The sequence below is a fragment of the Ixodes scapularis genome, unplaced genomic scaffold (assembly GCF_016920785.2).
Source record: "Ixodes scapularis isolate PalLabHiFi unplaced genomic scaffold, ASM1692078v2 PGA_scaffold0__279_contigs__length_252992795, whole genome shotgun sequence".
NCBI lineage: Eukaryota > Metazoa > Arthropoda > Arachnida > Ixodida > Ixodidae > Ixodes > Ixodes scapularis.
In genome coordinates, this window is record NW_024609835.1 from 252154367 (window position 1) to 252179196 (window position 24830).

The 24830-nt window shown below is 45.6% G+C and overlaps 1 protein-coding gene across 1 annotated transcript in view; it reads right to left on the reverse strand.

The window, feature by feature from the left end:
- The window catches only part of LOC120844255 (glutamate-gated chloride channel), a gene marked incomplete at its 5' end in the record, with an annotated part of 134397 nt that overhangs the window by 75792 nt on the left and 33775 nt on the right, over positions 1 to 24830 (reverse strand). The window contains 2 exons of the mRNA XM_042291251.1: positions 17691 to 17917; positions 19435 to 19499. Of these exons, the coding sequence (XP_042147185.1) occupies positions 17691 to 17917; positions 19435 to 19499 (292 nt within the window). The remainder of the gene's footprint in view (positions 1 to 17690; positions 17918 to 19434; positions 19500 to 24830) is intronic.

A 24830-nucleotide genomic window follows, 5' to 3' on the forward strand; every position in this document is an offset into this window, starting at 1 on the left:
TTTCCCCACCTTTGGGCACTTCGGTAGTCAGTCCTAGCGTGATGCGCGAAGAAAACGATTTCTGCGAACCGTGCGAATTGCGATCGAAGCATTAGTGCACACGCTGTAGGTATAAGTACACTGCGTGAAATACCTACCGCGGACAGGACATATGCGCTTTTAGGGTTTTATTCAGACGCCTTACTGACTAAGAGAATTGTCTTGCCGTCCGCGTTTGTTGCGTCGACAAGCAGATTCTATTTCACTAGTAACTTTGTTGGTAGTGTTTCTAGCGTGAGGGGAAAGAAAAGCCGGCCACAGCTTGTTCGCGCTGACTTTCACTCGTTTTACATTGAATATCGCATTCGTTTGCTTGGCTGTGGTGCGGTCATTCAATGGAATTAGATCCAATATTTATTTTATGACCAGTATTTTATCTGCATATGCCTCAACATGGACGCACCGTTGTAACGTGCGAGGATTTCGACGGTGTGTATGTGCGCGTGACGGGTCATCTTCGTGCCGCGTCGTGCACGCGACGAACTGTGTGTGCGCGCGCGTCATCTTCGTGGCGCGTGCCACGTGACCCGCAACAAAAATGAAAAAGAGGAGGAAAGCGGAGAACAAAAGAATGGAGTGTGTTCGACCGGCCAGACCAGCGAGCGGAAGGGAACCGCCGGGCGTCCAGACCCCGGTTCTTCGAGGCTTCCATCTGGCCTGAACTCCGGCTCTCGCGAAGCCTTCACCCAAGTGGAAAGCATGTGCACGTGTTGCGGAGTACACGTCAAGACCACAGCGGCCCCGTCTAGTCCAACACGCCACCCCAGACGCCGACGCCGTGCCAACGCCGCCTCCGATCCACCGGCTTCAAGCTGAACCATATATGGTTTCCGGTACGTGCTCTGTCGCTGCTCCATCGCACAACACCTCGTAAGACCCAACGCCACGAAACAAGAAAGCGATACGTTGTTACAGTGAACTTTCGGGTTGCCTTTAGCGAGCAGCATTGAAACAGTGTGCCGACATTGCGAGAACAATCTGTCGAACTTGCATTCCTGAAACTATTTCCCCAACGTCATACCATTCGTTGTTTTTCGTGTGTAAATTTCATTTGTCTGTTTTCATCTTGGCGTGTTGTTTTCTAATATAACGCTGTTTTCTACTTCAAACGAACTCGTCTTTCTTAACTCACGTACCTGATACACATGATTCTTCACAACGGTAAATCTCAGTTTCGTTCCAAGTCACTTTGCTCGTAGCATCCCCGGTATTTTAAACAAGCTGAAAAAGAAAAATCTGTTTGGCTGTGCTCGACGGGTGTTTATCCAACACAACGCCTGTGAACCGGATCCGTCACCTTGATCGATCGAGCGCACCAATTGAGCAGGACGGCGCTCGGCTGGGACTCAATACTTGCTTCACTGACTGATCACGATCCCCAGCCGCCCATTGACACGTCACATTTCTATCTTCAAGGGATACTTCAACGAAATTTGAAATATTCTCGTCGTGTTCAAAAATGGGTTGAATATGATCCACAATATCCGTAAATGACAATCGTACGTTTTTACTTTGAGCCTGGTGGCTGTATTTTTTGTTATAAACGGCCCACTCTGCCAAGCGCTCGGAGAAGGCCCAGCGGAGACCACGTGACCTTCAACGCAATCGTGACGTAGTTCATCTCAGGACGAGCAAAGCTTTGGCGAGGCTGACGTTGAGAGGATGGCCTAGTCGTTCCAGCCACCGAAGCGGCTGCTTTTGTACGAATTTTGAGTGACGGGTTAATCTTTTATAATCTTGTAGGGGGACAATAGCGACTTCTGCAATACACAAAAGGCATTCTCGAGAAGAGGGGAGTTCCTCCTGCCCCTCTTCTTTCGTCGTGGCCGGAGGCGAGACAACCTCCGTCACTAGCTGCCAAGGTTCCCAGACGGGCATTACAAGCGAGGCGTTAGCGACATCCACCAGGTGCTCTTTGCTAATCGTCTAATTCGTTTTAAAATTCCCTTTTTTGACTTTTTTTAACAAGATATTGGTATGTTCGATGTGATGCTGCTTTTTTGAACACATATAGAGCAAAAAATGAGCGCAGAAAATTTCGTTGTAGCATCCCTTTAAAGGGATACTACAACGAAATTTCGGCGCTCATTTTTTGGTCTATATGTGTTCAAAAGAGCAGTATCACATGGAACATACCATTATCTTGTTAAAAATGTCAAAAAAATGAATTTTAAAACGAATTAAACGATTAGCAACGAGCACCTGGTGGATGTCGCTAACGCCTCGCTTGTAATGCCCGTCTAGGAACCTTGACAGCTAGTGACGGAGGTTGTATCGCCTCCGGCCACGACGAAAGAAGAGGGGCAGAAGGAACTCCCCTCTTCCCGAGAATGCCTTTTGTGTGTCGCAGAAGTAGCTATTGTCCCCTTACAAGATTACAGAAGATTAACCCGTCGCTCAAAATTCGTACAAAAGCAGCCGCTTCGGTGGGTGGAACGACTGGGCCATCTTCTCAACGTCAGCCTCGCCGAAGCTTTGCTCGTCCTGAGACGACCTACGTCACGATTGCGTTGAAGGTTGTGGGAGCCGAGATTGAAGGACGAGCCAGAGGGCACGTGACAGGCGGCCGTCGAAGAAGACACGAGCTGGCGCGAGATAGTGTGTGCTGAGCGAGGCTGGTAGCTGGACAAGGAACGTCGAAGCCAAGCTGGCCTGGCCTGGCCCATAACAAACCCCGGAGCCGTCCACCAGTGAGGTCTGGAGCAAGACCGGTGGAAACGGCGTGCCCGGGCCATATGACCTGGGCTATGTCGATCCCGGGGTGGTTCCGCAGCGAGACTCGGGCATTGATAGCCCGGGACAGCCAGCCAGCGCAGCGCTGGCGTGGGAAAGGCGATCCGCAGGCCTGGATACGGACCCCGACTGTGAGCTCTGATCGACGGGTGACAAGGGTCGGCGGGCCCGGACTACCGGCTCTCGACGACGGGCAACCGAGAGGTACAGTAAACTCATTCGCTGTCTTCTTGTTGCAGTGTGCAACTCCCTGGGTGACGAGCGGAGCGCATATTGATAGGGCAGGATTATTAGTAGATGGATCTCTCCGTAAAGAACCCCACATAAAATGGCGCATCCAACGTGGGGCCCGTTCAGTATGCCTCTGCTTCTAGTCGTCCCAGGGAGACCCATGGATCCGTTAAGCGGGTTCTTCACTAACGCTAACGATGCCCGTTGAGACAAAGTATTTCGGAATTTTGGTGACTTGTCTCACAGCAGAGCTCAGCAGGTGTCTCCTCGAATCGAGTACTTAAAGGTCTCGAAGGATGAGGTTGCGGACGCGCTTTCTCGGGTACCCCAGAATAGTGGTTGGCAGAAGGTGACGCAACCGGGGGGACCACGAGGAGCGCGGTTAAGATGTAAGAAAGTCGTCTTCTGAGGCAGAGGAGAGGCACGGCAGGTTCGCTGGAAGCCAGGATAGCGACTGGCAGGAGGGAAAACAGCCAGGACTTATTGCATCTTTAGGATTTAGGCTTGGAGTGATGCAGTGAGCCAGTAAGCGCTTGTCGAGGCCCAGGGTGCAGATGGGTTTTTGTCAGTGGGTGTCGGAAAGATTGCGGGAATTGCAGTCGACACCGGGAACACTGGCGGACGAGATTGTCAGCGGGTGTTGGGTAAACTGGCGTAAATTTCAGTTGACACCGGGAACGCTGGCAGGCGAGATAAGGGGCCCGGCAGTATGATTTGTAACCGCTGGGCCAAGACGGCTAGTTGCTTCGCGTCACTCCAACAACCGACGAAGGGCAGAGGGACGACTCTCCCTTGAGCGGGGTCGTTCCGAGAAAGCTACGAAATGTTTTATAGGATACTTTTTCAGCTTCACTCTGGCCGGTCGTTACAGTGACAGCAAAACTTTTAATAAGTTATGTCGCGTCACGACCTGGCCGGGGATGAGGCGGTAGACATTCGAGTGGCTTGTAGCTGTCTAGCTTGCCTTGAGTCATGAACGGTTAAAGCGGGCTTGCTCGCTGAGCTGCCGCCCCCTCCGAGGACCGAGCAGTCCCTAGAGCTCGTATACACGTGGACGGAACGGGACGCTGACGCTTACATCGAGTACCACATGGTATATGTAGCCATTTTGGAGCGCGGGCATGGAATATGGCCGTCCCGCCACAGGCATTGGATCCCTTCGCTTGCGCTAAAGATGGACTAGGTTTACACCATCGTTACCTGTTCAGAAGGAAACTCACGCGTTGAGCAATGCAGCTAGTGGGTTTGCCGTATTGCTTGCTCCGAGGTGAGAAGGGCACCCGAGGTACAAAGACGCGTGCGTCGTGTCTTACTTCAAGGCTTACTCGGCGAGATACAAACGAGGAGGCTTGCCCGGTTCACATCGCTGACTTGAAAAGATATTACCGTTGTCGCGATGGGGAAGACGTATAACATGAGGTTGCGGTAGGACACAAGAAATCCCTCGTTCTTGGCAACCCAGGAGCGAGCTCTGGAATGCAGACTGGCTGAGTTAGCCGCATGGTACACGAACCCGTCGGCAAGCTATTTCGCGGTGGAAGCTATGGCCACTGCCACAGTCTGCGGCAGAGTACTTGTTCGTTGTGTGTTGTTTTAACACTTTGTTCTGCGCAGAATAGCTTCTTGGAAAGACGGCCGTAGACGGCGTAACCCAGGAAGCCAACCGGGAGGAAAGACGGGCCCATTCGTTCTTCCAAGTGCTCAGGGTGGCTGACAGAGTTTCGGCCTGACGAACGGTTCAGGCGGGCAGTTCTAAGCCCGCTGTGACCTCTAAGCGGAACGGGGCAAGTCCGTCTGCGTCGGCCGGACCAGCTTACAGCAAGCCCCCTGCTGCATCGCGGTGAGTGGGACAGCGAGCGACAGACAGGTCGGCATTGTCTGCCGGCTTCGCTAGCCACCACCACCAACGCCGCTCTCGGACGCTGCAACGTGGCCACTCCAGCAACAGCAACAGCGGCCGCCCATGAAGCCCCCCGGCTCCCTGAAGCCCATGAAGTCCCCCGAAGTCCGGGCCTTGAGGGGGGGGAGAGTGTGGGAGCCGAGATTGAAGGACGAGGCAGAGGGCACGTGACAGGCGGCCGTCGAAGAAGACACGAGCTGGCGCGAGATAGTGTGTGCTGAGCGAGGCTGGTAGCTGGACAAGGAACGTCGAAGCCAAGCTGGCCTGGCCTGGCCCATAACAAACCCCGGAGCGGTCCACCAGCGAGGTCTCGAGCAAGACCGGTGGAAACGGCGTGCCCGGGCCATATGACCTGGGCTATGTCGATCCCGGGGTGGTTCCGCAGCGAGACTCGGGCATTGATAGCCCGGGACAGCCAGCCTACGCAGCGCTGGCGTGGGAAAGGGGATCCGCAGGCCTGGATACGGACCCCGACTGTGAGCTCTGATCGACGGGTGACAAGGGTCGGCGGGCCCGGACTACCGGCTCTCGACGACGGGCAACCGAGAGGTACAGTAAACTCATTCGTTGTCTTCTTGTTGCAGTGTGCAACTCCCTGGGTGACGGGCGGAGCGCATACCGATAGGGCAGGATTATTAGTAGATGGATCTCTCCGTAAAGAACCCCACAAGGTCACGTGGTCTCCGCTGGGCCTTCTCCGAGCGCTTGCCAGAGTGGGCCGTTTATAACAAAAAATACAGCCACCAGGCTCAAAATAAAAACGTACGATTGTCATTTACGGATATTGTGGATCATATTCAACCTATTTTTGAACACGACGGGAATATTTCAACTTTTCTTGAAGTATCCCTTTAAATCCCGTACCGTGTGTTCCAAGGTGACTGTCAAATTTATATCCAGTGGTCTTTGTTAGGTTTGTTATATATTGTGCACCTAAGATGTAATTGCCCTAGGGGGTTTTACTACTCTTGAAATCCTGTTGCACTCTTTTAAGCTTACTTTAGCTGTATGTGCAATGCATGGCAAAGTTAGTGCGAACAAGACACCACGACGCATACGGGTTTTGCTCAGACACATGTATTATTAACACAAATCTTACCTCATAAATTCGTGCTCCTAATGTACACATATTCCACCACAATAATATTTGTCATAATTATTTAAATCTGAAAGAAGCAGTCGAAACACCTACGCTTGCTAGTTAAGGCTGTGTCGCGCTATTTACTTGACCTTTCTATCCAGCCTTGTTGGTTGTTGCGATGTCATTTCATTAAGCTAAAATTAATACATATTTTATAACGACGAGTACTGCATGTACATTCACCTTAATTTATTCAGAACTTTGTTATCTATTTTAAGGAGAGTCAACAACACTGCACATGTACATAATCGGATCATATACAAGGAGTATCTTATGATGCCTAGCCACGGAGTGGTCTTCATAAATAATTTCGGTTTTAGCAACAATGTTTACAGACAAGAATAGAAAGAACAAAAAAGCCGTTCATATTAAAATAAAAAAGTCTGGACCATGTCCGTTTTGACTATATCGTAGCGCGTTCTTCGTGGGTGCAACAACAACACAATGCAGAGATGGTGACGTCGTGACTGAAACTTCCAGGTCACTCTTCTATGTGGCATTGTCGGTAGGGCTTCGAGAGCTTTTTTGCTTGCGCTTATTCTTCATAGAAGGTTAGAAATCGAGAAAACATATTAATTAAAATCTTCGAAAACATTCACTTTTTACAAATTATTTAAACTGGTCTTGCCACTCATGGCAATCGCCTCCAAGATCCAATATACACTGCGACAGAGACATGACCTATAAAGTCAATAATGTATTTTATTTATTGATTCATTTACAATACTACAAACCCCGTTCGGGATTATTGTAGGTTTGTACAAAATGAACACACTACGAAGTGAATAACTACTTGATACTCACACTCGATATAAGTTGCATGTTAGTCAGCCGCCCGCAACACCAATGACTAAGGAACTTTTTTTACATCTATAATTTTTTCAGCGACTCTATACCAATGCATAGGGAGAAAATTACTAATGCGTGGTTCTTAGTATATGAACGTCAGGGATTCATTCTAAGTGGTATTCCCGCGAAATACACAAATCGTTGCACAGCCGTTTTAATTCAAAGATCCTAATCAAATTCCCCAAACACATCAATTAAAAACGAATCTCCTCATTTACATTCTCAACGTCACAACAGCTGCCTCTGTCAATTGAAACACACTTTGTGAGGACGCTTCTTCTTTCTTTTTTTTTTTTTTGTTCTTTCATGTTGTCACTTTTCATTAGAAAGACAGCTGATCTTCGCACTTAGTGTGCGATGATAACAGACGGGCTAGGAATTGGCGTTTTTCTTTTACATTTGTGATAGTTAAGGATATCTTGTTGCTTTTTTATTATGGTATTTTTATTGCAGCTTTTCGTGACTAGACCTTATCTTCATGTTTTAAACCCTGACACAATACGATATTCATGTGCTTAATCTTTGAGCTCCATGTGAAAGGTCAACTGTCAGACATCAATGCCCTTTGACCATGCTGGTTGTTATCAGCTGTGCCCACCCCCTTCCCTTTTATCAAAACAGTAATAACAAAAAATGTAACAGCAACGAACACCGACCAAGTAAGTCATTGTAGCATTCGCATATAGGTGTTTGTTTTTGTTTTTACGCCAGCAACCTGCGACTGAACACGAACAGCATTACCAACGATATACCGAGAAGAAAAGAAAAAAAAACTAGCCAGCGCTCAAGCCCAAAAGATATGAATGAGGTCACTGTAACCTTTGAAAATGCCTGTAAAATAATTTTTTTAACCCAATTGTTTTTACTATATCACCAATGGCAAATGTACAGCCTCATTTAAAATTCGACAAATCGTTTCAAATAGAAAGCTCTATGAATCATTTTTAAAATTTTACATTATTCTTCACTCTGATTGGCAGTCCTATGGAAACCTAAAGTGTTTTACTGGGGAAGACAAAAGTGCTGTCTATTAGAATAAAATATCAGCCCCAGCGTATAATGTTGTCCTTTTTCGTTCTCCGAAAAGTTTTCCATTTGCGAACTCAGCCAATTATTTGGATAAAAAAATGTATCGCGATAAAAGGGTACGGCAACACGGAAAGCGACAACATGGCTACACCCTTGTTGTTCATAAAGATGTTGCCGTTTTTTTTTCGTCGACTCATCACCGATAATATTACGGACGGAAGCGCAAGTCAGAAAGTATCCAGGAATGGCACAACTCGGCTGGGATTGGTAATTCTTCCAGCTACGAGCGACTACGTCAACCGATGAAGTGCTATTTAGGGACTGGCATGGCACTACACCCTTCAGAGGGCACGGCAACACGGAAAGCGACAGCCTGGCTAAGCCCTTGTTCATACAGGTTAGCCCACTACCAGACTTATACTGTTAGAAAAGTGATTTTTGATGTCTGATTGTTCTGCCGCGCCCTCGGAAGTGTTGCGAGATTGTTGAAGAGTGTTGGAGTGTTGTTTTATTGCTGCTTTCGGGCGACATTGAGACCGATCCGGGACCGATCACAGCACAAGAGGACGACCTTTCAGCGAAAGAATACTTCACCGTACAAAATCCCCCGACAGGACAAGGCGCGATTTTGGGCGCAATCAAACTGCTGAATGAAAAGCAGAAAAAAGAGAGACGAACGTATCGAAAGCCTAGAGCAGCGTGTTTTAAAACTTGAAAGCTCAACTAGCGCACCAGAAAGCAATATCAGCGAACAAGTTTCTATCTTGCAGAATGAATAATCCGGTCTGAAGATAAGATATGTAGACGCAGAGGCCCGGTAGCGTAGATCAAATCTTCTCTTTTTCGGAATCAATGACACCGAAAAAGAAACATGGGCAGAATCCTAGGAACATGTACGAAAATTCTGCCTTGATAGACTAGGGCTGGAAATCCAGTCATCTGAAATTTAAAGCGCCCCTCGCCTGGCCATTTTGTTTCAAATAAAAAAGCCCCTTTACAGTGAAATTTTATTTCTTCAAACCGAAAGCAGCTAGCTGTCTTACCGTCGGCTTATAAGCTAAAAGATAACGGCATATCTACCAGCTAGGAATTTTCACTTGATGTTCGCTTTGCTCGAAGAAGACTTCTGGATATCGGCAAAGGGCAAACGCACCGAATTACACTACAATACGATAAGCTGATCGTTGGCAACTCGATTTACGTGTATGATGCTTCTGCTGATAAGGTTAAACTGATACACCAAAACGTGACACGAGTTCCGCACAACGAAAACTTAGCAACAAATCCCATATGAAGCCGGCTCAAAATGTTGAATGTAAATGTAACAAGCCTTGTGAATAAAACCGAAGATTTGGAGCATACGATACTCCTCGATGGACCGACCATTATTGTACTACCACAAACATAGTTACACTCTAACATACTATATAAAGAACTTATACCACCCGAATACGTAATTGTATGGAAAGACAGATTGACTAGAGAAGGAGGGGTTGCGATATCTCTAAAGAACAACATATCATGCCTGCAGCTTGAAGAACAGGGGTCAGCAGGAATGCTTTGGTGTAAAATAACGATTGAAAATCTATCCCTTTTAATATGCACTTTTTACAGACCCCCTGGCAGCCACGTTTCCTTCTTGGAAGATCTGAAAAGCTATATGCTGAGCTTGTGCACACTAACGACACAAATATTCTTGCCGCAGATTTCAACCTTCCCTATATAGATTAGAAATTCTTGTTTGCAGGATTACCGGACCGTGAAAGCTCGGAGTGCTTATCAGATAGTGCGTGTATTTTGACTTAGAGCAGCTCGTTTCATCACCCACAATAATTAAAGTGGAACCAGATTCAACCCTTGATCTAACTTTTTTTAGCCAGGAATGTTCGAAATCATCTGAGGTTTCTATTGAGGAAGGACTAAGCAAGCACAATAGAGTACTTGTTACACTTTCATTCAAACCGGTCCCGTCTAGACCGGTAAATAAACAAGACGTATTCGATTTTGACAAGGCAGGTGATAACTCCATCCTTGACGTTCTCGAAGAAAATTACGAGGGGTTTCTCTCGTTTCGTTGTAGCGCTCACGCAAATTTAGACGCCCAATGGGGTGAATTCAAAGATGTTGCAGACGAGTGCATTAACCCTTTTGCGCCTAAGATATTATAAACCCAGGCAACACGAGTCCTTGGATTTCTCGATAGATAATACAGTTGGGCAGAAAAATTAATAGACTGAGAAAAGCTCCCAAAAGGGCGCACTTACCGCTCATTCACACTGGAAGCGAATCCGCGTTAGCAAAGCGGTGGCGAACGCGGTTGTATAAAGATCCAGTACAATCGCACGCGCACTCGGTGACATCAAGTGCGCGTGACACTGTACTGGATCTTTATACAACCGCATTCGCCACCGCTTTGCGAACGCGGATCCGCTTCCAGTGTGAATGAGCGGTTAGACCAAACGTCTCACACCCTCCAGCGTCTTGTCCCAGAACATAAAAGTAAAATTGAACATGCTAAATTTCATCACCATACACAACCCTCATCAATTTCATAAAAGCGTCACCTGCGAAGTTTTGGCGCCACATTTCGCCGAAACGTGTCTCCCTAAATAGCTTTTCCGTCGACGGTATTCTAACTGAGGCTAGCAAAACGATAGCAACCGGTTTTAATGGGTACATTGCTTCTGTCTTTCCGATAGATAATGGTGAGGCTCCTATTTTTTTGCACTGTAATCATGACCCTTCTCTAAGTGATCATGTTATACACGAAGGTGTTCCCAATTTATTGATCAATCTCGATTGCAATACAACGAACGGACCTGATATGATACCCAATGCATTTCTGAAGCGGTACGCTCCACGGATAGGAATATATTTGTGTATCAATTTTGAACAATCTCTCTCCAATGCAGATTTACCAATTGTGGTGAAAATGGCTAAGATAGCACCAATTGAGCAAAAAGGGATAAAGCAACCGATCGTACAAATTTAATAACATCTCAGTGCTGCAAAACACTCGAGCATATAATTGGGAAGGATACCACTAGCTCTCTGGACCAATATCAAATACTAAGTCCGCACATACACGGATTTTGAGGGGGCTACTCGAGAAACTAACAGTCGTTGCTTACTGTCCCTAATTTCCCTTCCGCACTAAAAATAAAACAAAACAGGTGGATGTTACATTTTAGATGTGGCTAAGGCTTCTGATGTTGTCTCGCATACTAAGCTGTTACAGAAGCTTTATACTATAATAAAAAATTACCAAATGTTAAATTGGCTACGCGCATTTCTGACAAATAGGCTGCAATTAGTTTCCTTTGGTGGTTAGGCTTCGAATATATACAGTGTTACATCCGGCGTGCCGCAGGGTTCTAGTCTCTAACCGCTATTATTTTTAGTGTTCACCAACGACGTATCTTGAGATAGTAATGTAAATATCAAATTGCTTGCTGATGATTGTATTCTACATGGCATCATTGATTCCCCTGATGACCAGCTCAAACTAAACATGTGTCTTTCTAAGGTTGCCTCCTGGTGCAGGACTTTTCAAATGAATTCGAACCTCTCCAAGTGCGTAAGCATGTCCATAACACTAAAGAAAAACCCTTATCATTTTAGCTACAGCGTAGATGGACATACACTTAACAGCGTTTCAGAGTACAGATATGGGAATTACCATTTCAAATAACTTGTTTTGGAACTCCCACACTGCGTCTGTTACCTCCAAAGCCACAAACAAACTCTGGAAACTAAAATGATCACTTAAATTCGCAACCCCTGAAGTTAAATTACTAGCATGGCAAACCTTAATTAGACCAACACTGCAATACACTCGCGTCGTCTTGCACCCATACAAAGTCGTCAATATAGAAAAATTGGAAATGGTGCAGAGAAAGGCCCTGCGATTTATTTCTAATAAATAAGGGCGGTACGATTCGACGATATCATTAATAAAACAGACTCCTCTCCCAACGCGCAATAACTGCCAGGCTAAATACTTTCTTTTTTGATCGTCACGGACAGCCTTCACGTCAACACAGACATGTTTAGCCTCTCCACCAGAACTAAAACTAGAGCTTCACGCACAAGATATATAAACAGTTTCTAGGTCCAGACAAATTGCTTTAAAAATGTGTTGTTTTTTTCCACGAACTATATCCGATTCGAAAAGCCTTCGTCCCAGCATCACTAATTCAGATTCACTTGAAAACTTCCTTCACCGGCTGGCCGCCATATAGCAAGCGACTTGCTGACTGTGTCGAAATGTAATCATATATATATATATATATATATATATATATATATAGTGGTTAGTAGTGGTTAGCACACCCGACCGGACATTGGGAGGCCCAGAGTTCAAATCCTGGCTCCGCCGTTTTTTGGCTTTCGGCGGGTTCCTGAAAACTTGGATTCTTTAATTCATTGGATTAAGTACGGTTCATTCAACTGCACATAATCGTTTATATCCCCCTCGGAGACCACGTACGATGGTGTGAAGTGCCCGTGTTGTATACTCACTAACGTGGCTCTTGATTCTCGCAGATGATGATGATACCGTGTCTCTAAAGCTCATAAACAAAACTACTACTACATGTACACGGGGCGAGACAAACAGTGGGAGGATTTCTGGAGCACAAACGAGCACGTACCACGTGACACTAAGCGTCGTACCGCGTTCCACGCGGCGGCGTGTGTTTCCAGAACACCTCCGATTGGATACATTTCTTCTCTTGTGCATTAATAAGACAGGTAGGAAACGCCAGAAAGCCAAGGTGGAGTGGTGTAGTGGAAAAAAAGAAAAAAAAAGGTGGAGTGGTGTAGTGGTTAGCACACCCGACCGGACATTGGGAGGCCCAGAGTTCAAATCCTGGCTTCGCCGTTTTTTTTGGCTTTCGGCGGGTTCCTGAAAACTTTTATTCTTTAATTCATTGGATTAAGTACGGTTCATTCATCTGCACAAATTCATTTATATATATGTATATCTATATATTGTAACCCTCTCCTATGATGCCCCCATGTGTGTGGTAGTAGTAATTTAAAATAAATAAATGAAAAAATTAATTAAATAGTTAGGCGGTAAATCAATCAATTCCCCGATTCTATGTAACCTACACACTGATCACCCAAAACATTATGACAATTAACCTACCTAATACCGTGGTAATTAGCCTTCGGCATGCAAAACACTTGAATGGTTCGTCTGCTGTTCACCCGTATCAAACAAAGTGCGATTAGCAGTGTGCTCAAAAACACCTGAACCTTGAGCTGCATTGCACCTTGGTGTGAGTTGAGTCACAGGTAGCTGCCCATTTCTCTTCACCCAGCGGGGAAAACCTTCAACTTCTCCCTTCTGTGATGAGGTGTGGACGTGCAACACCTCAATGTCTACTAACAGTATTACTGTGTTACTTCAAGATTCGATTAGTGCTAAGGAATCCACCTGGCGAGCATGCACGGTACTCACAGTTTCCGAGATACTTGTTCCAAGCCCCCGCGCCATCGCGATCTGAACTCTGTTAAAGTCACCTATATATCAGCAGTCTTTCATATTACATGCGCACGTAGTCTATAGAATTGTCACTCGTTACGCTCGCAGCCGTTAAATACTATCCACATCAGGAAGTAGTACATAAAACGGATGGCGCTTCAGCTATACAGCCCCTACACACAGTGCAAGGTGTCCCTAATGGCATGTCTGATAAGTGTAAACATACAATGGTTAATATAAAAAAGGACCTCTGAAATACATCGAAATAGTGAAACATATCGTTTGCGTTTTGTGCTCGTCAAAAGGTAGACAAAAAACGAAGTTTCTGAAATTTGAGAGCCTGCATATCGTTCGGGGTGCCCTTCTTAGACATTAGAGATTCGGGCTACAGCATATTTTCATGAATGACAGGCAGAGAGACGGTTAATACAGTCAGCAAGGAAGCGGTAATAGAACGAACTTGTGATAAAAAAAAGCAACAGAAGTACAGGCGTCGGGGCCCTCTAAGGCGGCGCGACAGCCGGATCGAGCGCTGGCGAAAGACTGCCCCTGCACGTCGCGGCACGGCTTTTATTAAGGCTTCCCTGGAAGCCTTAATAGATTATTGGATCTCAATTGTTCTGGAACTGTACATTATGAGTATGAAGAAACTATATGATTTGCAAAACTTCTAGAAACTTCGATTAATTTAAGGAGATATAAAACAACAGGCGATGGCAGGGGTCCAGCCCTGGCCACCTGCGTGCGAGGCAAGCGCGCTGGTGACTTAACTACACAGACTTTTTTTTTTCCTTTATTGGTAACTTCGCCGACTTGGCTATGCAGCAGGCTGCATTATCTAACCATACCAACACCAAGTGTTTTAGTTACTAAGGCAAGGCACCAGAAGCAAGGTTTATAAACGAGCAGGTCGCCTTAAAAGTCTCAGCAACTGCGATCTAAACCAGGGACCTCTAAATCGTTTGCCTAAGGGGCCGGAAAGAAGACCTGTTGCAGTATCGAGGGGCAGGGAAAATAATAAATATTAAAATATGAACGGCCAAAAAACGTAATAGTTAAAGATAGACAAGCATTTAATCACGGAAGTTCAACTTAACGTAGAACTTATAAAAATAATGAAGGTTTATTAATACTCACATCCATTCGATATTTATTCTAGCTAATTACAATATAATGCAATATTTGCTATCCGGAAGACTCACCGGTTATAAATCAAAAAAACTTTGAGATATTACCAGAGGGAAGTTACAACAAAAAGCAATCCGTTGCTTCTTTGCCTTACTTCCAACATTACTGTACTCAGCTAAGAAACAAAGGGAAGAGGGCTATTGAAGCGTTTATTGTTGCCACCAATCCGAATGATTGACCTTGAGTATTTTGAGCAACTGCTGGCTCTCGTGAATTTTGTGAGACATCTTGCCACATTTCTTTGTGAAAATGTCGATTACTAAGCTGAGCACGTTTTCAACTAAGGCACTTCATGGTAGCACCATATTGTTCCTCACGAATGCTTGATGCACTCCATTGTGCTTCTCCAGCGAAACGATTGAAGTGCGCTTTACCCTGAAGAAAAAGCAAAGATTCCTCGTGGCAGTGGTTCCTGATATTGTCGGAATCGCGAAGCAGTAGGCCTTATACAACTGGGAAAACATGGAATAGGAATTGATTTATTTACGCCTAAGCTACAGGCAAATATAGTCAGACGGTAGAAAATTGAAGTTAGTAAGACAGGGTAGTGACACGTGACACTTAAATAATTAATAAGGTTTCGATCAATGCTATTTTTTCCTTTGACAGCGAACAGGTCGAGCCTTGGTTGAGGCAACAAGATAACGCGGAAATCAAGCCGTCTAGTACTTGCGCGGGGGTTGCGGTGACGTCAAAATGAGGTCGAGTTCTGATTGGCTTCGATTGGAAGGATAGTCGGTAGACTTGAATGCTAGATTCCTTGAGGCCTACTTACTAGTTTCGACAATCATCCAATAAGAGCCCGGCGTTCTGAAATCAGCGCAGCCCCTGTGCAAGAAGCAGACGACTTTTCTCTTCACATGAAACGTTACCCCTTGTCTGAGATAGACCCGACTACCGGACGCCTTAGAATTAAAACCCAATAAACTTTCAAGACAACTTTAATATATGCTCACAATGTCGATCTCCGTAACTCCACTGGACCAACCCTTTAACGCTGTTCAGAATGATGTTTAAAAACATTATGTTAAAAGGAAAGTTCAATGCAAATAGAGTTTTTTTTTATAATTCACATCTTGATAAAAACGACAGCCCGTTTTAGTCACTCATGAAAGAACTCTTGTACGTTGAATGCGTTATAGGGACTTCGGTGCAATAAGCCGAGCCGCTAGATTACGCTTAGTTTTAGCGGTACGTAATCCAGCAAAATGTTGCTGATATTGTCACACCCGTATTTACTTTTTGCTGTGTTTTTCTTTTTTAATGTTGGTCACTTTCTAAATAGCCTGGTTTATAAAGCGATCTATGTTAAAAAGAACATTATGAGTTATAACAAATATACTATAAAATAACATATATTTACGCTGAGAGAAAAATCTAACAACCACGTTTTCGTCACTCAGATTGGCTGTTTCCAAAACATAATCATCCAGAATTATGACTACCTGTCATCCTAATGACTGCAAGAGTGATTGACCCGTATCATGCAGATATCGAGCCACCTTAAGAATGCCGTGATGTCTCTGCCTTACGTCAATAATCCTTGAAACAAAAGGTTTTGGTGCAACTTTGCAGGGGGCACTTTGCACGTGCTAGCAGCTGTTGAGGACTCTATCGTGCAGCAATGCCTTAGTGATTTCAGAACCCCCCAACCGCTGAATCTCCATCGATGCTGAATTTCGAAAGCGTGGGTTCCTGGAACATCAATGGGTAAAAGCGCAGAAAAGAAGGACAAAGAGTAGGTGCGGTCACACACACGGTGGGCTTTTAGTCTTTCTCCTTGTTTTGGGCGCTGCAGTCATGAAGTGCCAACTAGGCTACGTGCACGTTTTGTTACAACAAAGATACATTCCTTGTGCTCTACAACGAGTGATTTCGCTATGCACGCGCATGAAGTTTTGGAGGTCTAGTATAAAATATTTTCCCCTTAAGTGCCATCTTCACGACAACTAAAGGCTGGGTCCCATATTTGCCTTTGACTGCGGTCGAGATTGTTGCGTTTCCTCTAACCGAGTATCACACTGGCACAAGTATGCATTCCATCGGATATCTCTGAATCACTTCTGACCAACTTATATGCTCTAATATATATTGTTACGAATCATTATTTGGCCGTGGTACCAACTTAATTCTCACAATGTTACAATCTCCTACATCTGGAGGTGTGTAGATTTCATCTCGCAAATACTGAAAACCCTTTAGTATTGTTATATCAAGATTGAAAGTGTGCAGGTCTACTCGATAGATGGCGTAAGTGGAAAAGTGTGTTGAGCGGTTTTGTGGTAACGCAACGCACTCAAGCGCAGTTAAACGCAAGCGTGTGGAGCAGCCTTACCAGCGCTGGATCGACAGAAAAACAGCTGCCCCCCCCCCCCCCCCCAGCCCACCCAAAGGGCATTGATGGGACTGATCATTATTGCAGTAGGCTGGATCGTGGATTGGGAGCCCGCCGGCGGCACCATCAGTGGCCATCGTTGATACCCGGAAGTACATGCGAGTCTATGGGGGAAAAATAAAAAAAGGGACCTTCTTGAAGCTTGTCGGAAGTGTCTTGAAAAACAAGTTTTATGAGGTTTCCTCGGATTATGAAGACAAATAAGTAAATCAAATGAAAGCAATCTCACTTTTCTCCGCAGGGTTGAATGCATTTACTGGTGTCAAGCAATGGCCGCCGGTGGTGCCACTCGACCCTAGCGAAAGGCATGAGTGATTGATTGACGTGAGTATCGGAGTGGGTGTCAACGTTATTAGATTACCTTAGTTGAGGAACTCCCATGGAAGGAGGCACCCCCCCCCCCCCCTCACTTGAGTCCGCCTCCCATCGTTCGAAGCGCAATATTGATTTTCGTTTCATTATAACTGTGTGTTCTATAGAGTACGCTGGAACGCCATTTAGACGCTGCGCTTTGAAATGTACGTATCGCCTAGACTACTCTGCAGTTACCATAGCAGCCGTCCGGCGCGTCTAACGACGGCAGGCGAGTCGTGGTGATTGAGGGGGGTACTGCTCGCGCATGCAGCGTTTATAGCCGTTTCTCAGCTCAGCTCATTCTAACAACGTTGGAGTGCCTCTCAAGGCAGGCGCTCACCTGAGCGTGTAGATGACGGTGCCGTTCGGGTATAGCCTGAGGCTCATGTGGATGGGCGTGAGCGGAGACTTGAACTCCCCGTGCTTGAGAAAGTAGATGTCGGGCTTCCAGACGCGCGACTCGTGGAGCAGCCCGTTCAGGTGACCCATAGGAGTGGCCACGTCGTCCAGGAACCGAAGCCGCCTGTCCTCCCACTTCTGGTGCAGTAGGAACTCGATCTCGTACTTCTGCGGGGAGGGATAGACGTCGCAGCTGCTTCGATGGCACCTCAAAGCGCCGATTACGCGAGGAAGGACGCAGGTACAAACACAGTGGACGTTGCAACAGCAAGAGTGGTTGCTGTCCATGTCGCGACACCTGTCATGACTTTAGAATTAGAAGTATTTTGCGCACGAAAAGACGGGGACCGAAAGAGACGCGTTGTCTTTCTTTCTCTGCGCTGTTTTATATTGAATCTGTGGCAACTAGCAAAATTTTCGGCTCTTCTAATGTAGATTTTAAGTGAGAGCGTCAGATATTCGTACATTCTAGCAGCGTCTACCATGCCAGGAGTAGCAGAGAACCGTGAATATTGAAACAGCCGCTAGTGGCGCCTTTCACGCATTATTGTCCCGCAATTTTCGGCCAGGTGCGCGATTGCCTAATAGTAAACATGGGCTTGAGAATGCGACTGTGCGTACCTACATTATCAATATTTTATTACAATTTTATTCCTAGGAGCCACGTTATTATTTTTGTCAGTGATTTCTGCTTCTAGTTGATGTCACTTCCTAAGCATCTAGTGTGAGCAGTGCTAAAAATGAAAACTAAAAAAAAAAAAACATGTGAGCATTTTTTCATTTGTTTTGTAAAGATGTGGCTGTATATTGCAGAATCTGCACCCTGGGGGTCACGGGAGATTTAAAAGGACGTTGCCCGGTAATTACACTATCCCTTAAGTAACACTATAGATAATATAATTACATTGCAATACTTTTTAAACTCTTCACTCAGGAATACCTGGGGCTATTCTCGGCCCCGAATAATAACACAAAGTTCGCGCATTGCGGTGCCGTGAACGTGTCTCCTACCGTTGTGTTTTCCGTCCTATTCCGCCCACGCTTCAAAACTGGTCCCGAAATGGCGACGAATGACGCCACAAAAGCCGCGGTGTCATGATGTCAAATGTCGCGATCCTGGCTGTTGATCGAGAAATGCTGGCGAAGAGCACGAGCGAATGTCAGTGTTGCGGTCGTCGTGGTGTCCCAACTACTGGCTGCCGAAGCTTCCGTGAACTGTCAAGCTGAAAATACCAGCCCGCCTGGCATCCGTTAGTGTCAAGCTGGAGCGCGACATGTAACAAGAGAGGCGTCTGTCACATTCAGCACCGCTGCTCGTGACGCCGCCAGGATTGTGGCAGGCGACAGCGTTACACTTCTATGGTGTCATCAGGCGGAAGTCGAAGGACCACTTTTTGTACGCGGTAAACATACCGGCGGGAGACGCCTACCAGGCACCGTCCACGTACGACTGACCGCTTTACAGCAGGGAGATATAAGGGAGCGCGTCTAAAACGCATCAACCATTAAAAAAAAACAAAAAACAAGGCGGTAGTCGTGCTAGTAGTAACAGCATGCAACATGCAAACATTACAGTCCGCAAAAGCGTAACACTAATGGACGAGTTAGCCTCGTGAAAATAATTCGATCTGTCGTTTCGAAGGAGCACCGAAACGTGAGCTTAGACGAACATAAAACAAACTCACCAGGCTCGACTCGTCTGGGGAGGACAGTGTCAGCAGCAAGACACTCACGTTCACTAGCGTCTTCTCTGCGAGAAAAAATCGCACACTAGAGCATGACCTTAAAATGAACAAAGTAAGAGTCGACTTAGGTAACTCCGTACAGACCCGTAAGACGTTCCCGAATTAAAAGTTTATGCAAAAGTCGAATGGGCAGCCATAAAACAGATATCCTAATTACGAGGTTAACAACCGACGACGCCTAAAACTCCCAAGATGGCGGCCAGCTCAGTTCTAATTTGCTATCCTTCCAATCTTGAAGCATGTATATATCAAACTAAATCAATCACCAAATTCTCTATCACAATATGCATTTATTCGCTCATTTCCACAACGGACGTCAGATACTGCAAGAAACAAACTAAATAGCTGAATAGCGAACTACCATTTACTCATTAACTTCCAAATGAGTGAAAAGAAACGTATGGCTCCAATCAGAAACTCGCTGAACGTCATTCAAAACCCCTAAATCAGTAAATATTAAGTGTGATGCGCGGGGCTGCACTGTATTCACCACTCCTACAACAGGTACAAGGGTGGCGATGCGAAAAGGCCATTGATAAAAATACCATCCACATTTTTGCAACGCCAGTCCGTACAGACGCATTGGCAATGGCATACACACTTGCGGTCAGCCGATCAACATGTTTAAAAAACATTTTGCCCTCCGCATTTCATCAAAACGGGGAACTCTTGCTCATTTGCCCCATTTAGCCAAATGTGCTTTTTTATTAATTTTTTTACAAGAATCGGGCCTGTTTTTGCCATCGGAGCTGCTTGGTAGAGCAACATCCCACCTATAAAAGGCCAAGCCAGTCTCTCCCCTATATAAGCACAGAATCGGAACGCTTCGATCCAGTCAATAGCCATGGCTTCCACGTAGATTACTACCGAACGCATGCGAGCGTACCGTCAGCGTACGAAGCAACTACGCCAAAAGCACACACCAGCCTCTCAGTGCATCCAGAATAAATTTGCACCGCCCGAATCACGCTGACAAATATCAGAGAGCACTGCATGAATTAAGTGTAAACCCACATAATGCGCGTGGTTTATAGCAGCCCCGCGCAACCCCGCTCCCACCAGGCCCACCCGCAAGCCACACGCGAATTGTGCACCTCATTGTTTTATACTCTAGCCTTTTACCGGCTCCCTGATTGCTTACGGTTATCACTTAAGCAAATATGAAAGCCGGACAAAGGCTAGCGATTGAGTCACAGAAGCGGGTTTACCTAAACCTCGCCCGTCCCCGCTATCTCCTCCCTTAAAACCACACAAGGTGATCTTCTTAAAAACAAATAAATTAGAGAGCCAAATTTTAACAAAAATGTTGGTCTACAAGTTTTTCCGAATACGCATCCGGTCTATGGTAGCAAGTGTCTTTCTTGTTAGGAAACTTCGACCTGCCAAATATGCCGGCTAGGTAGTGGATTTGGTTCCTGTGAATACTCAAGTACAGTGTTGACTTGAGCAAAAGTTAAAACTGAGGAAGACAATTTTGCTAATTACATCATTAAACGCAAAAGAAAGGGGATAACAAACCTAAATTTGCTCCCGTTTCTTGTCCTACATAATGAGATGTCATAATGAACCAGTGCAACGGATTTAAAATTGTGAAGTCAGAAAAGATTAGGCCCTAGCTCTTGATACGTAAAATTCAATTGATTTTTTTTTTTTTTGCTCTTTGATAAGTCTACAAAACAATCGCACTACCTTGCGCTATATTTATGAAATAATGTTGTGGTAAGAATACAAAATGAACCTTATTTTACCTAAAACTGCCTCGAAAACTATAAAACGCGAAGAAAAAGACAACCGTGGTTCAATTAAATTTTACGATGAAAATAAAATATCGCTCGGATACCTCAAAATTGAGAAGCGTAAAACAAATAAGAAATAAATAGCATACAATGTGAAAAGAAAGCAATTCATTCCCTCGTTGTTATTCCCGATTTTCAGCAGAAGTTCCCATAATCATAGATATAAATCTGAACTGATCAAAGTGGAGGCTTGGCGTGTCGGTAAGGCATGCTGATTCAAAGGTATGGCGACATATAGCGTATTCCCGTCGTCGCTGTGCGTGTGTCCTCGTTCTCCTGTTTTGTCTTTGTGCGCAGTACGTTCTAATCGTCGCAAATAAAAACTTTCTCGTTTCCATTACACAAAACTTCATCAGAAACATCCTACATTGCTCATATTGGGATCGCAGACGATCTCGTGGAAGAAGATGCCGTTAAAATGTGTTTGTGTCTTACCGGAGCGTAGAGAGAACGGACGTTTGTAAAAAAAAATGTACCCTCTGGAATTTTATTTTGACGCTTAGGTTAGCTGTACCGACACTTTCGACGCAATAAACCTTGGAGAAATAAAAACATAAGGGAAGAAAAAAACAACAACACTGGCTGCTCATTTTTACGAAGCGCCGAAAAACCCCACCAAGAGAACCGATGACGGCCTGCGTGAGTGCGCACAGAACTGCAACATCCTGCTACTGTCGACGTTTCTCTCTCGCTTCTCACTCGGGCGCGCTCCAAGCCTTTGGCGCCCATCTTGAGGAGACATCTGTCAGCCTGGCCGCCCAGCGTGTCTTCGACTGCCACCGCATTTATTTCTCTTTTGGTGGAAGACTGGCGGTTGAGGGCGCTAACGAGCGAGCACGGAACTCTACCCGTAATAGATTAGAGACCGTCTCCGATGTCCGCTGGGGTGAGACAAAGCGGCTCGGTCCACGTCAATGTACGTGCGTGCGTGTACGTGAGCACGTGACCATGACAGAAGAGGAATTGCCAGGAGATCAGCTGACAACACATCCGTTGGTGCGTCAAAGACATATTGGAAAGAATCCTTATGCTTCATAAACAAGCGAAAGAATTCCTTCGCTTCGCTAGTACCTAAAAGACCATTATAACTAACTCTTTCAAAGAATAAGTGCATCAACTCCCTGTCTCTACTCTGCGTGTACCCGATGCAGTGCACCATTTCGCCGCCGAATTTCGACGGAGTTCTTTCTAAAAGTCTTGCAACCACCTCGGTGGCTCCGAGGCGAGAGCGTCGGCCTACGGATCCCCATGTGGCTGGTTCGAATCCCGGCCGAGGAGCCCGCAATCTGACGGAGGCTTATTGCGGAGAAGACGCCGTGTAACCGAGCTTTCGGTTGCACGTCAAAAGATCCCCAGGTGGTCCAAATTCATCCCCAGTCCTCCGCTGGGGCTCGCCAGATGCCCGCCGTTGGTTTGGCACGTAAAACCCCCAAATTCGACTTTTGACTTTGTCTAAAAGTCTTTGAGTGCCCGTAGAACCTCATTATTTTAAAACTCCGTCGTATAACTATGGTTCCTGGAGCGCGTCTCCGACTGGTGTGTTTAGCGTCCTATCCCGCCCATACATCAAAAGTGGTCGCCAAGTGGCAACAAATGACGTCACAGAAGCCGGAGTGTCATGCTGTTGCCCGTCGCGATCCTGGCAGTTGGCCATAGAAATGCTGGCGAAAAGCACGAGCCAACGCGAGTGTCGCTGTCATCGCGGCGTCCCAGGCGTCCCAACTTTCCGCTGCTTCAGCTTCCGTAGACTATCTCAGTAAAGAGCGACCTGCAGCAGAACAGGCGTCTGCCATATACATCACAACTGTTGGGACGCCGCCAGGATCGCGAACGGCGTCAGCATAACACTTCAATGACGTCATCAGGCGGAAATCGAGGGACCACCTTTTGGCCGCGGTAAACACAACAGTCGGAGACGCGTTCCAGGCACCATAGTATAGCGAACCGCCGAAATATACTCATGCAATTGAACCCATATACCTGTGTGGAAGGAACGGTCGCATTTCAGCCTAATAATATACGTGTACAAGTTGCTTTACATCCCCAGAAATCTGTGCCATCGCATGCTAGCGCCATCTCTTGGCGGATTATGGCAACGCTGCCATAGAAGCAATGTATTAAATATAGAAATACGGCAATATTTGCTCAACATCACATTTTTTCAGATTTGCCATGCTACCCGTCCAATCTCTGACACGATCCAATCCTTCCGCAAAAAAGTCAAGATTACAGCGCATAAACTGCAGGTTCCTCATTCGAGTAAATTATTTGATGCATAGCCACTATGGGTGGTATCAGGTTTGATCGGTTTTTAAAATATATTATTAGGTGAGTGAAATAAATTTTAATTTTATATTATAAATACAACCCTCCCCCAATCATATGACAAAGTTTCGTGATTTGTATGATATTTTGTAATGCGTAGAAAAAATATCCTTCTGGGGCACCTCTCCCAAACGTGCCACACAAAGTGATTTTCAAACCTCCCTAATTTAAAAATACAGAAAGATACGAGATTTGCCATATAACTGCGACAAGGCAAAAACATCCAGGAAGCGTAGTGTACGCTCTGTCTTCTCTCAAACTTATTTGCTCGGGTTCCTGAGACCAGTTTGTCGAACCAGGCGCATAATCGATCAGCCAGCTGTTCAGAATCGTTTCCTGCATTCTGCTGCTGGGATCACTAAACTACCAAACAAAGAAAGCAACTATTTGTTTTTTCATTTAGAAATTTTATCATGGCTAAGAAAAGGTATAGAAATATTGTTATTAATCATTAAGAAATTATTGACCTTGGCGAAGCTACATTTAGGGCGAATAAAGTGGGAATATTGAGTGATTATTTGGCAAGGAAGCTGACTGTACTTGATGGTCTCTTCATGACACGTCAAGCACATAAATTCAAAATATCAAGTAAAAAACATGTCGGTCGATCCAGCTAGGAGAACATTGGAAAATGAGAACTACGTAACGTCCTCGCTCGAACGCCTTTCCCATCGAGGAGGTTTATTTTCAAGGATATGCAGTTGTACCATGATTGATTTGATGGACTTAAATTTTATCATTTTTCCCAGTTAAAGACCCGAATGTTCTAAACAAGTTCCTTGTGGATGAGCGGAGGCCCAAATTTGAAAAGTTGGACGAAGCCGTCAAAACGGAAAAACCAGGTCTAGTTTGAAGCGGTTTTTCTCAAGACAGATTTATTTCCAAGTACTTGCCATGGCACCAGCATGTAGTAGAGGGATGAAAATGATATATTTCGCCCAAAATGGGTGCATGAGCCGTGCTCCAAAAGTTCCCTGTGAAGGCGCGGGTTCTCAAACTTCAAAAATGGGACGAAACCGTCGAAACGGAAAAACCAGGTCCACTTCGGAGCGGTTTTTCTCAAGACAGATTTATTTCCAAGTATTTGCCATGGAACTAGCATGTAGTAGAGGGATAAAAATTATATATTTCGCCCAGAATGGGTGCATGAGCCGTGCTCCAAAAGTTCCCTGTGAAGGCGCGGGTGCTCAAACTTTAAAAATGGGACGAAACCGT